Source organism: Sinocyclocheilus rhinocerous, unplaced genomic scaffold, assembly GCF_001515625.1.
Source record: "Sinocyclocheilus rhinocerous isolate Xijiao unplaced genomic scaffold, SAMN03320098_v1.1 scaffold357, whole genome shotgun sequence".
Lineage (NCBI taxonomy): Eukaryota > Metazoa > Chordata > Actinopteri > Cypriniformes > Cyprinidae > Sinocyclocheilus > Sinocyclocheilus rhinocerous.
Window position 1 is genome coordinate 486,508 of NW_015649568.1, and position 14,181 is coordinate 500,688.

The window sequence follows — 14,181 nt, forward strand, 5'->3', positions numbered from 1 at the left end:
GACGCGTTTCAGAAAGGCGGGGCATAGAGGAGAAACAATAATGTACAGTATGTGGAAAATAATGTGTTTTTTTAACCTTAAACCGCATAAACACATTTCATTACACCAAATACACAAAATAATGTTCTTTTTAGCAACATCATATGACCCCTTTAACATTTCCTGCGGTGAGATCAAACACGTCTATCTATTCAGCCAAGAAGCAGTGCGACCTTTATTAACACCGAATGAAGAGTGCTCAACCAACCCCCTGGGAAACAGCCTTTTAAAGAGCCCTAACAAACTTGTCAAACTTCTGCTGATTTGGAGAGCAGGAGGATCTGCTGCGTTTGTTTGGATCTAGATAAGAAACGCCCCCATAGGGCTGACACACCAGGGTTCACTGTACACGTACTTCCTGGCAAGCAATCGCCTCCTGTCAGAATGAGTGATTTCAGCTTCGAGTTTCTCAGCTGAGCTTACACGGACAACAACCCACAGGACAGATTGTGGATCACTATCAGGAAGATGTGCTTTAATCTTGTGTCCTGCACATCTTGCACAGTCCTGTGACAATAATGAACAGTCTTCCTACAAGGGTCTTTCAGTAATTGTCTTTTTTTGGTCATGTTCTCTGTGCTTATCTAAATTTTACAAAAAAGGTCATAATTTAAAGGTGATGTGTGGCTTTGATTGTTTCACAATGTGAAATCAATGAACCTGGACTGTGACTGTGACTGTGACACTGTGACATCAGAACCTGGACTGAAAACTCTCTATTATATTGTTATACTGAAAAAAGACATGCTGAGGTAGAATAAAAGCTAAACATAAAATAATTGGGGACAATAAATAAATGCTAATATTTATTTTATTTATAATGACTTTTTTTTTGTTTTACAAGAAAAAAAATCGGAGTATCGTTAAAATAAGATAAATTTAATACAAACTTAAGATAATAACAGTATCAGTTTTTGAATTTGACATTTTCTTACCCCATTATTTTATTTTTGTTATATTTATCGTTTTATTTACAAACAAGTAAAACCTACAACTGGCTAATAAATGTATGGAAATAAATATATAAATGTAAATAAAAAATAAATAAAAACTATTTATTTATTTATTATTTATAAACAATAGTCCTGTTCCGTAAAAAAAAAAAAATTCTAAAATTTCTTTAATACTCTTACTTCTCTTATATCTAAATATTATATTTTTTAAAAGTAAAATTAAGATAAGTTTGTTTTCAGAGAAAACAACAACACTATTATTTTTATTTGTGCTTTTTCCAAGTTTGTTTTATTCTAAAACAATCTTTTTTTTTTCTCAGTCTGCCTGTCAGGGATTTTCAGTGACCCTTTTTGCATGTTACATTGTTACATTATTATTGTGAGAGACAGTTTGCACACTAGTGGTGCACAAACAGACAAAGCAACCGGCAGTTCAGTTACTCAGTACTAACGTGTTCAGAACAACAGCACTCTTACTTATGTGAAATTGCTTAATGATTTTACTGATTGATTAATTAATTGCTGTTACATATAGAGTCATTAGTGGTGTATCAGTGTCTCTATATAATGTCATTCTTCCAGCATTCTGATGGGCTTGACTTTGAACCTCACACAAATCCCATCTGCACTGTGATCAATCACTCATCCATCCCATTAGCCTCCCATACTGCTTCTCTTCCACTTTTACAGCTGTTTACTGGAGGGAGGGATTGATTTCATGTTTTTAGAGGTATATGTTTGTTCCACCAATGTTTATTGATTGATTACTGTTGAGCATAGCAACTCTACATTTACACATGGCAAACTATACAGTGAGCTTTAATAAGCATGTTTTAACTTAATTTACATTCAGATTTAACTGAATTGTGGTTCTCAGTCTTTTTGACTTGAAGGCTACCGTTTTTTTGTTGAATTATGACAAAGCTGCTTTTTCATGAACATAAATCAGAATATTGATATATTAAATTAATTAACCATTATTTTGAGATTACAGACATTTTAAGAACGGCATGTTCTTCAATAAAAAAACACTAGTTATTGTGGGGGAAAATAAATATGATTGGAGTTTACATCTGGATTGTGTATGTGTGTGTTTTGCATTTCAATGGAGAGTTAGATCATTTTTTACATATGAACAATAATTTATTAATTTAAATGTAATTATTTAAATCACACTGTGGTCTCCTTGGAAGTAAAAAAGGGACATGACCAGTGAACCAGTGCAATCCAAGACGACGAAAAGCTAACAAGGTCAAAGTCAACGCAGCTATTTCCCTTTTGGCGTGACTGTAAAGATCAACACTGTCAAAGCATTCAAAGCAATTGCATAATTCATGCTGAACAAATAAATAGGAAACAAATACTGCAGTGTAGTAGCCTAAATAAAATACAATGAAACATACGAAAAGGTACTTTGGCCTAAATGGTCTGGGACTAATTGTCACAAGGTCTGTTGGCCAAAACACATTATGTATATACATCTATGTATATATGGCTAAAACTTGCTTTTAATGTTTTTGTGTTCATTTTCCATTTTTTCTTTTCATTTAAGGATTTATATTGTGTAAAGTAATTTGTTTGCTGATGTTTTAATTTTGTGGAATTTTGTTTAAAAGAAGGTGTTTCATGTCAAACCATTTTCAGTGGCCACATTCACAAAGTAGCAGCAGTTAATACGGTTGTCAGTCATGTATTTGAGTGCGTAATACGGCTACATTCACACACACACAGCTACGAAAGTGACAACCGCATACTAGCCTATAATCAAAATCATTTGCGTGTGTGTTTTTTCAGTACGTTAACTTACAGAGGCGGAGATAATGTATAAATTGCGTGTCATCTGAAGGTTTTAGGTTTTCCACCGGAACCGCTTCTATCAGTTTTGTGGTCCACTCGCGTAGCCTAAAGCTCGTGTCGCAAGATTTGACGGATGAACTCGCGCCTCGGTTGGACATTGTCGTGACTGTGATAAGACTTTCCAATAATGATTTTATATTAACTTCACTCTCTGTCACTATGCTCGGAAAAGTTCAGTTAAGAATTCAGTAAAGTCATGTGACCAGTATTTTCTGCCTGCTGTTTGTAATTGGAACTAACGATGCCCTATTTTGATTGAATCATTCTTTTTAATCGGTTCTTTCCAATGAATCGGTCATACGGGTCAGCAAACCGGTTTGAATCGATTCGCGATTCAGTCTGAACGATTCGGACAGGTTCGGAGCGATTTTTTACTAAATTAAACATTGAATACACATTAAATAATCTAACAATCGTTAGATTAGAACACAGAGAACAAAATAACTGAATTGCAGTAAATTTTTAACCTGCAATGCATTGGAATCAAACTAAAAATGAGTTGTAGTGAAGCTTGAGAGTAACACTGGTTGCAAAACAACTATCAGGAAGGAAGTTAAAGTACTAAAAATTAGACTTCCATGGTATTTTTTCAACTTTCATTATTACACTTACCCTAAAAAATCATTCACTGGAGTAACAAGTGTGAAAACCAACCCGTCCTGCCTAAACAGATGTGTTTTCACAAATATTGTACATTGACATTAAAAGGTTAGTTCACCCAAAAATGAAAATTAGCCCATAAATTACTCACCCTCAAGTCATCCTAGGTGTATATGACTTTCTTCTTTCAGATGAATCCAGTCGGAGTTATATTAAAAATTGTCTTTGATCTTTCAAGCGGTTTAATGTTGGTGTATCATCCCTTGAAGAATTGAAGAAATTGTCTGGTTTTCTATTTAACAATATTGGTGACTGGACAAAAAAAAAATTATACAAATGGAAAGAAATGCATAACTCTTGAAGAAAGATGAAAAATCAGTGTGACTCATAAAAAATGCCTCTCCAGTTAAACAATTTACCAAATTCACAACAATCTTTATTCAAATACAAAATTACAAAGCTTTTATTTTTTTTTTCTGAGGACATAAACGGCATGAGAAACAAACAGTGTCTAGGGCTGAATCTCATATCCAAGAGGATCCAGCCCTTTATCCAGCAAGAGTAGAGAGGATTCCCTCATCTTCTGGAGAAACTTATGCAGCTCCTCTTTAGAAAAAACCTGACAGAGAAAGAACGTTCAGATGAATGAATATAAAAACAAGACAGTATCATATTTACCATGAGCACTTATGTTCAGGAGTGAAGGAGTGGCCTCTTGCAATTTCAGTCAAGCAATATTCATGTTTATATGAACAATAATTCTTTAAAGGTTTCAGACATCACACCTCATATAATCTGTGTTGGTCAGAGGCGATGATGTCAGCCAGACGCAGACTCTCCTGGTGGCGTTCAGTGCGCTGCAGAACGGTCAACAAAAGGAACGACATCATGGGCAGACACAAACGCCGCAGCAGAGTCATCTGATGAGCACGCTCAGAGTCTTCCTCAGCGTCCTGCAAAAACACAACACACCATGAATACAGGACATCCTACACTCAAACAATGCACCCAAGTGATGTTATAACAACTCAGTGACTCTGGTTTTTAATTTTTTCTGACATGTTGGTGTTGGATGTTGCACAATCATACAGCTGGATAAAACAAAAACTGTCCGTCTTCATTTCAGGATGCAAAGCAACAAAATGTGATTATTTAAAGGGGGTGATTATTTTCTATACCCACTGTGTGTGTGTGTATATATTTAAGGTTATAAACGACCTCAGACATGACAGCTGTGTTTGCCAAACCTGTAAATTAATACAGAACCCTAGGGATGGAACTATTACCGGTTTCACGATAAAATGCCCTGACGGTTAGTATTATCGTTTAAAATTTAATTATCATCAAAACCGTATTTGATTATCGCGCTTTTGAAAACTCGCGGTAAATCCTGTCCAGCCAGCATCAGTCTGACGCAGAAGCAGTTATTATTATTATTATTATTATTAGGGCTTCATGTTAATGGTAATTTAATGTTTATGCTAAAAAAAGTGCATATAGCTATTTGTTGTTTGTTGATTTTCAAATATAAAACTTATTGAAATGTTTTCAGTGTGTATCAGTTCTTTTTGAACATTTTCATCTAATTTTAACAAAACCGTGATAGTATTGATAATCGTGATAACTTTGGTCACTATAATCGTGATATGAAATTTTCATACCATTACATCCCTAGAACCTACTCACCTCTCTGACATCCACCATCCAACCTCCATCTACAAACAGCAGCACATTATAAATCCTCTCCTTCACATCCTCGGTCAGCGCTCCCAGACGCCCCTGCCAGTTCTCATACTCCATCTGGAGGAAGTGACAAAGAAAAGCCATTACAGATAAAAGCTAGAAGTGTTCACTACAGAGTACTAGTCGGCACTGTGTGGACGGTCTGTTCTGACCTTGTACTCGGCTTCTTTCATCTCATAGGCCACCTTCTCTGTAAACTTAGCTTGAGCAGGTGCTGTGGGTTTCACCGGAGGACAGTTCATGTGCTTGAACCACTCGTTAAAAGCTTCGTGAGCTTCCTGTTGGGGTGGGGAAACACAAATCGGCTCACAGTAAGATCATGTTGCTGTCACTACGTTCATTACAGAGATGCAGAAAGATGCAGCTCCTCACCAGATAGGCACGGATGCACAGATGCTCACGAATAGCATTCTCCTCCTCGGCAGGAAGGGGCGTGTCCATGCCCTGCTCCTCCCACTGGTGGTAGATTTCCCTCATGGAATCTTCAGGCACTTTGGTGAAGACCATCTTAGCAGCGTCATGCTTCTTAGATGCTACGACAAATATATAACTTTATAAACATGTATTTTAGTTCCCTTCACTCCACAACAATTCAAAACCGTACAGACCAAGAATAGAAAGTGTTAAGTATTTCATTAGCATAAATAACACCACCCTGCATCATATTTGCTGAATGAAATCCAATACTTGTTTCTTACTAATTTTAGGGAGCTGATAAAAACAGCCCGTTTTGCACTCGCATTTTTGCTGTATTATCCCTTAATCACCAAAAAACTGCCACAAAGAAATTATTCCTATCTTCTTCCGAGTCATGTTACAACTATTTGTACAATTCTCACATGTATGAATGATCCTGAAGACATTATTTTATGTCTAATCTGATGTCACCGTTACAATTATGGTCAGTGACAGAGGAAAATGCAAACATGACTAAGATGTTTTCTGCTACACCTGTAAGTGTTTTGCTACATCTAAACAGCAACAGAAAATTACAGGCTGTCAAAAAACTTATTTATAAACTTGTGTCGAGTTGTGACATCTTTGAGATTAAACTGAGTATTTGAACACATTTTCCATTCCTTTCAGATTGTAAGTTAAATTATACATTTTGAATACTTGTTTTTTTTCCCCATTAAAACAAACTTCTGATATTTGACTGCTTTTGTTACTTTGATAAGTGCAATAAAGCTGACACACATACACAGATATTATATATATACTGTATATATATATATATATATATATATATATACACAGGTGCATCTCAATAAATTAGAATGTCATGGAAAAGTTCATTTATTTCAGTAATTCAACTCAAATTGTGAAACTCGTGTATTAAATAAATTCAATGCACACAGACTGAAGTAGTTTAAGTCTTTGGTTCTTTTAATTGTGATGATTTTGGCTCACATTTAACAAAAACCCACCAATTCACTATCCCAACAAATTAGAATGTGAGCCAAAATCATCACAATTAAAAGAACCAAAGACTTAAACTACTTCAGTCTGTGTGCACTGAATTTATTTAATACACGAGTTTCACAATTTGAGTTGAATTACTGAAATAAATGAACTTTTCCACGACATTCTAATTTATTGAGATGCACCTGTATATATATATGGACTGTCAATTTAACGTGTTAATTGAATTAATTAGTTATGGAAAAATAACGCGATTAAAATATTTTGACACAGTTAACGCACCTGCCCTGTCCCAGGCCTGTACGTCATCATGCATTTGACAAACATGATGCAGGGCAACAACTTACTGTGTAATGTAGTCCATAAATGCAGTTATGTGCCCCTAAAATTCAAGATATTGGGGCAAAAAATGCTCCTGTATTTGTTTTTGTCTCATATTTATATCATATGATAAGTGATATCACATGAGCAGCGAGAGCAATATCACACGGGTGCTTGTTTTTGTCCCGAATAGCACGAGTGCAAATGTAATTTTAAACAACAGTTCTGTAGATAAGAAGTTAATATTGTGTTATATTTTAAACACAATATTGTCTGTTTTTGCTCAATTTTGCCGATGAAATCATTACCTATAAAGCCACAGCAGAACTGTTGTGAGTCTCCAAGCAACACAACTGTTCAATTCAACTCATGTTTATTTGTATAGCGCCTTTTACGATACAAATCGTTGCAAAGCAGCTGTACAATATATGTTTCTACAATATATTTACTAGTAGCTTATCAGTGGTGACTATGTCAGTAAATGTACGTATGGCAGAAATGTACGGAAAAATCAATTAAAGACGTAATCAAACACACTATGAACACTATTAACAGCAATTATTACTTATAGCAAACTTATAGCAAAATTTGGTAGTTCTGTGATTCAGAAACTGTGATTCGTTTCTGAATGAATCCACGTTTTGAACAAATCGTGTGAACCAATGATTCAACAGACCATTCATAAAAGAGCCCTTTACTTCATTCCTGAATGAATCAGCCATTTGAAAGAATCAAATAAATGAATGACTCAATGACTTCATAAAGACATTTAGCACCACCTGCTGATGGTTTCTTATTTAGAGAATAATTTCACTGAAAAAAAATAATAAAATAAAAGGTTTTGGTTACTAATGGCTTTCATTGTATGAACAAAAAATACTGAGATGTTTCACAAATGATCTTCTTTTATGTTCCATAGTTTATGTTAGGCAGTTGTAGCCTAAATATTTTTGTGTAATACATTTTTTGTTAAATCAAATAAAGTATTTATTTCTAAAGCTAATTGTTTTAATGTCTACTTGATACTTTCTCATTTAACACAATAGTGGCTTTAAATTATCTTTTGTGGGTATTTTCACACCAAATATAATTTGCGAATAATTAAGATTAATTATTTGCTACATCAAGTAATTAATTAGATTAAAATTTTAAATTGACTGACAGTCCTACTATATACATATATATATATATATATATATATATATATATATAGTGACTCAGCATTAGGGCTGTGCGATTTGGGGGAAAATATCAAATTGCGATTTTTTTGACAGATATTGCGATTGCGATTTGATTTGCGATTTTAAATTTGCAAAGTCAAGCTTCAGCTCAATATTGCCAATAATGTGCAGCACAGTATGGGTATCATTACCCTGCTGAAAAAAACAATAGAAACTATCACAGAAATTCTTATAGTTTCCATTAAACCATTACAAAATTCATTTTTTGTTTTGGGCATTATTCCAATAGGAATTACTGTTGTTCTATTGGTTGCCATCTGCCAGATTACATCCCACCAATAGAATCCATCAAATAGACACCTCATTATAGGTTACATTAAAACCAATACAATTCCCATTATAACCCTGAAATCCATAAATTTTTTTGTGTTTTAGGAGGGGTTCTATTGTTGTTGTTTTTCAGCAGGCAAGATTATAATGGTATAACTACTTTTACAGAATTAACTTAATTACTGAATTTCACAGAAAATATTTGTTTATTTTTTATAAATAAAGAACTGTATTTCTTAAGTCAATTATTAAAGTATTACATATGTTACATAGGCTGATTTATTCATTTTAAGTATTTGGGATTTTAAGAGCAAGTGGAAAATGTGCTGAATGTTTCATTTCATCCAAGTGAAATTAGCAAGCAGTTAGACTGAATTTACATTCGTTTTAAACGCGGAGCCAGGCGTGAGTCGACACAGGTTGCGCGCGTGCGTCAAGCCTCGTCCATACTGCCAGATGCGCTCGTGAAGATTTGCGGTGCGGAGCCGGGTGCGAGTATGAACGAGCATTACGAGTCAGGCTGCGTGAGTGCGGCAAGCATGAACGGCTCGTCCGTGACGCGGGGTTCGCGCCGCGTGGGGCAGAGAGGAGCGAGTATGAGAAGCATTCACAGACAGGCTGTGTGTGCGCTCTTCTGAATTGGGAATAGCGAACATGCATCATAAACTTATTTCAAATTAATCTGTTGGGGAGATAGAAATGTGTAAGATAACGTTCACGTACTAACAAAAACATCTAAGAATGTATCTTTTATTCTCCAGTACTGAAAACAGAACCGATGCGGGAGCTTTTGATATGCGCTGTGACGCAGCTCTTGGAAATTACCTTTTTTGTTCGTTGTCTGTCATTTCGAAGCTTAAGTTGCATACGTTTTTCTTTAGTTTTAATTTGCCTAACTATCGATCTGACCCAGTAGACGCCATAATCCCACTCGGTCTCTCTCCCGCTTTCTGTTTTTTTTTTGTTTGTTTTTTTAAATGGTGGGTGTTTACTCAGTTAGCTAGAGCAGTGCTGATTGGAGAGAACGGCGGTGCGCTCACTCTATTGGTTAGTAAGACTGCAACTCAAGGCTGGCAGTCATGCATATGCTCTGGAACGGAGTAATATCGCGTCCATATCGCAGGCTTTGCGATTAGGAAATCGCAACGTCTCAAATCGCGATTTCGATTCGATTTCGATTAATCGCACAGCCCTACTCAGCATCATCAAATTAGGTAATATTGGGCCTTTGTTTTTGTCAAATAAGCAAAAAAACAAGATAAAGAGCTGTGTTATAGTGGCATTCATTATAAACCACATTTTTTACAAACTGAAATCAATAATGAAATCAAAATAGAAAATGATCAATTACAGCTCAATTACATCTTAATAAAATAATCTAGCTGCAAAAGTCTCACCTAAGAACTTCCTCATGATGGCATTGCTCTGCTTAAGGGCTTCAGCTCTCTGAGCGGGATCAAACACCAGCCAGTCAATGACATCAATCTTCTGCTGATCCTCCTGTTTGAATAGATAAAGAGTTTTGTATTAATTCTATTGCTAATTGGATCTAGTTTTATAAATTAACACAGTTCATTCCATTTGTACCACTGTAGTTGCCGTATCCAGTGCAGGGGTCAGGTCATGGTGAGCAAACTCATTGGTGTCTCTCTCTCTGATGGTCTCTACTACCGTTTTTGTGATCGCTGCCACATCCAAACCTAAACACCAAAAAAAAAGAAAAAAAAAAGTAAAAAGTCTGTAATAACATTATAATTAACATGTAATGTTCAGTGAGTCATTATCGCAAAATAAACCCTTTCCGTTGTGACACAAGACCCTTTGACCTCACCTGCTTGTGTTGCCAGCTCCAGACAGTGTTTGCGCTGCTCAGTCTCAGTGACTTCCTCCAGGAACTGAGCGTACTGTGGCACGGCCATGTCAGCAGGGAGGTGACTGACGTAAAATGCAATGAGATCCACCTGCTTTTCCTTCACTAACAGGGAGATGTAGGCCTTTAGGACATCTACACACACCTCTTCCTGACAAACACAGATCACAATGGAAGGTTTGCATCAAACGTTTGAATACACTTGTCTGTACAAGCAATAAGCCAGACACATCAAGAGCAATACAATCTACAACAAAAAATATATCCATATAATGTACGTACCTTGAGTTGCATGCCCAAACTGCGATAAAACAACACTAAATGTGACATGAAGCGCAACAGATGAGCTGGCAAAGCTGTACTTCTTCCTAACCAATCACTAAACTCCTCCAGAAGACCTTTCAACACAAGTTAAACATTAAACTTATTTACTTTAAAAAAAAAAAGAAAATCTGAGATTCTTCCAAATATCTGTTCTCAAAGCATACCATCAAGATCTTCAAGAATGACAAACTTCTGAATCACATGGTAATGTTCCTCGGTTGCATCCAGAACCTTCTGTCAACATAACATACGTGTGAAAAGATCTTCAATCAATTTAGTCTTTTACAAATGAAACCTCATTCATTCATTCTCACTTTGGATTCTGTTGCTTGAAGCTCTTCAAAGACTTTCTCCAATGTCCAACTAAAAAAAGCCAAATGATGGAATTAATCATTCACTGGAAAAGGACATGAAGAACGTATATATGATGTATTTACAGGGTGTTTATAGTCATACTTGGTCTCCAGGAACTTTCTGGGCAACTCCTCCAGCTCTTCACTGCCCAGACCGGAAGAACAGATCTCCTGCTCTACCAGAGTGTCCACCATCACCCGGAAATACGCCCACACCGTGTCCTCCCACGACTCGCACACGGGTAACAGCTGCAGGAAATGAGGACATATTCATATAATGACTAAAAACAAGAGGAATGAAAAAAGCATAAGAACAGGGTATATACAGGAATCATGGAGTTAAATTTAATACCTTTTAAGACCTTTTTTAAGACTCTTTCCATACAAAACGGGGCAATGACACAGTATATTCAAAAGATGTATTTGTCACATCAACTCAAACCATAGCTGCTTTGTGGAACACTTCTCATGACAAACACCTGACTGATCAGACAGGTTTACCTGTGATTACGGAGTGCTTGATTTGATGCAGACTTGACAGAGTGTCAGTACTGCACCTGATCGTGTCTGAATGATCATGGAAGGTAAAATAATGATCTCAAATATTACATAATTTTAATTGTGCATCCCAAGCCCATGCCAGTAAAAAAGGAGTGGATGGGAGCATGCGGTAATGGTTAGAAATTCAGCGAGAGCGGGATCAACAAGCCCCACACTATCACGCAGCAGCGCAGTCAGTCAGTGAGCGCTGTAACAGATGACGTCAAATCTTGCGGGATTCCATAAATAAAATACACAGAACCCCACTATTCGACAAATTTACATAATGAAAAGATGATACAAAATGTAATACCTTTGAAAAATGGCATTTAAGACTTTTTAATATTTTTAAGGGCCTTAATTTTCTCTAAATTGATTTATCAACTTTTAATACTTTTTAAGACCCCGCGGACACCCTGAAGAACAGCTAGATGACTATTTACCTGTTTGAGGTTTCCACTCAGTGCAGCATAGATGGCTCTTTCATATTTGTTGAACTGCTCCTGAAACAGAAAAGCAAAGTAGAATCTTAATCAGAATGACTGAAACATTCACAGAAGCTGTCAGACTTAAGTTTACAGACATTTCATCTAATTTAATTACTGATTTTAAATTTCCTGAGACTTTTATCTAGAATGATGGTTTTCAAACTTTTTCTTAAATGTAAAATCTTAAAAGAATCTTAAATGTATAAAGGTATATGAAGGATACATTTTTATGTATAAGAAACTATTTATATTGTGTGACGAAGATAATGCATTATAAAAGACAACACATTGTTTGTAAAATTAAACCAAATAGCTGTCAATGTATTTGAGTCAAAACAAGGAAAAAAAACTACCTTTTTTTATTCAAATTACTGTCAATGTTGCCCTAAAAATACATTTAGTAATTTTTTTTCCTCACATTTCCCACAGACACCCTAGCACCCTCCTGTAGACCACAGATCTAGAGTTTCCTCACCTCCTCTGCCATTCTCCAACAGCAAACCTTCCACACGCTTCGATGTGGATTCCCCTCCACAGACTGAAGCTCTCCACCTCCTGAACACACACACACACACACACACAAACAAATCACTCCGACTGACCAATGATTGCCCATGACTCTGTCAATTGTGATCACTGGATTTTAAAAAATAATTTCAAGAAAATGCACTCACAAAGAAATTACAGCTAATTCAATATTTTTAACTAGAAAATAATGTATATTTCTTATAGTAACTACCATGACTTTTTTTTAATTACTGCAATATATATTCAACATTTTTACATTCCTGGACAATAGTAGTGTCCAAGCACACACAAATTATGAATCATATAACTGTTTTAACAATGGGATATTTCACTTAAATATTAAAATTCTGTCATCTGTCATCATCATTCTTGGTTCTCGCACATCAAACAGGCATAGTTGAGCATCGAGCATAGTGCATCGTTCAATGTTGATATGTAAACAAAAGCCTAAATAAAAACTGTTCTTCATAAAAAGCATTCGTGTCTCTTTGAATAAACAGCTCGAATCATATTGCATTGACTAGGTCTTTATGAAGTGAAACTTTATGAAGTCAAACTTTTTGAAGTGTCAAAGTTCTGGTGGAATGGACTTTCAATGGAGGAACACAAACCTCTCAGGTTTCATTAAAAATAACTTCATGTTTAGAATATGAATGAAAATCTTATGGGTTTGAAATGACATGAGGGTGAGTAAATGAAAGCAGAAAATTAATTTTTGGGTGACCTATCCCTTTCAAGTCCTATTTAGCATAAAAAGGAAATATTAATGTAGTTAAATGTTGGTTAGTATGTGCATGTGTTGACCTCCGTTGATGTTGGGGTCATGATACAGCTTCCAGCCTTCCAAGGTGGCAGCACGCCAGGCTTGACCACAGCGCTTACACAGTCTCTGAGCCTACACACACACACACACACACAGTAGCAAAGACAAAAAGTGACATTTTCAGTATTTAATTCTCTGCTTACAAAAAATAAAAACAACAAAGAAAGAAAACAGCAGAATGCTCAGACTTCTCAACACAGAAGCTGCAGTTACATAACAAATATAAAAATAAAGGGTTAAGAAAAGTACGTTTTGAAATTGTTATCGGCGATATGAAATGTTTTGGTTTGGTCACAAACATTAAATGTAATCAATTACTTGTGTTGCAGTGTTACAATACTCAAATATAAAATGACTCAGAATTCCCATCCCTAATAACAGTCCTCATTAGAAAACAAACACACACCTCATCAGTCATGCCAGCTCTTATGAGGTTAAAGAGATTTTTGAGCAGGCGAGAGTCATCCTCTCTGTCCAGGTCTGCCAGTGGTCTCTTCTGTCTGATGGGAGCATCGGGGTCCAGCTCTGTGACCAGGGGCCTGCTGAAACCACCGCTGGACTGATTCCTCCTCAGCTTCAGGGTGTGGAGCGTGTTCTCCCTACACACGAACAATCCACCATAAAAGATCTACCTGCATTCAATTTTATTCAGAAAAAGTTTTGAGATGTTCAATAATATAAATAAGCAGTAATATCACTTACCAGTACACAGATTTGGCGTAGTATTCAATGTTATCAGAGAAGTCTCCTATCTCATCTTTGGCGATACTCTCCAACCAATCCACCACCAGCTAAATAAACACACACAC

The 14,181-nt window shown here is 36.0% G+C and overlaps 1 protein-coding gene and 1 long non-coding RNA gene across 2 annotated transcripts in view; both read right to left on the reverse strand.

Moving 5' to 3' along the window:
• LOC107710679 (uncharacterized) overlaps positions 1-2,877 on the reverse strand; it is a 15,086-nt gene extending 12,209 nt beyond the window's left edge. The window contains exon 1 of the long non-coding RNA XR_001636623.1: positions 2,800-2,877. This is a non-coding gene — a long non-coding RNA (uncharacterized LOC107710679). The remainder of the gene's footprint in view (positions 1-2,799) is intronic.
• A 962-nt stretch (positions 2,878-3,839) lies between these two features.
• The window catches only part of LOC107710680 (nuclear pore complex protein Nup107-like), a 30,908-nt gene continuing 20,566 nt past the window's right edge, over positions 3,840-14,181 (reverse strand). Inside the window, exons 13-29 of the mRNA XM_016515512.1 lie at positions 14,075-14,163; positions 13,779-13,971; positions 13,354-13,444; positions 12,497-12,576; positions 11,977-12,036; positions 11,097-11,242; positions 10,955-11,003; positions 10,805-10,874; positions 10,599-10,714; positions 10,278-10,467; positions 10,034-10,146; positions 9,844-9,946; positions 5,565-5,725; positions 5,345-5,470; positions 5,136-5,249; positions 4,235-4,402; positions 3,840-4,068 (exon numbers count right to left, since the gene is read on the reverse strand). Of these exons, the coding sequence (XP_016370998.1) occupies positions 3,961-4,068; positions 4,235-4,402; positions 5,136-5,249; positions 5,345-5,470; positions 5,565-5,725; positions 9,844-9,946; positions 10,034-10,146; positions 10,278-10,467; positions 10,599-10,714; positions 10,805-10,874; positions 10,955-11,003; positions 11,097-11,242; positions 11,977-12,036; positions 12,497-12,576; positions 13,354-13,444; positions 13,779-13,971; positions 14,075-14,163 (1,977 nt within the window). The 3' untranslated portion in view covers positions 3,840-3,960. The remainder of the gene's footprint in view (positions 4,069-4,234; positions 4,403-5,135; positions 5,250-5,344; positions 5,471-5,564; positions 5,726-9,843; positions 9,947-10,033; positions 10,147-10,277; positions 10,468-10,598; positions 10,715-10,804; positions 10,875-10,954; positions 11,004-11,096; positions 11,243-11,976; positions 12,037-12,496; positions 12,577-13,353; positions 13,445-13,778; positions 13,972-14,074; positions 14,164-14,181) is intronic.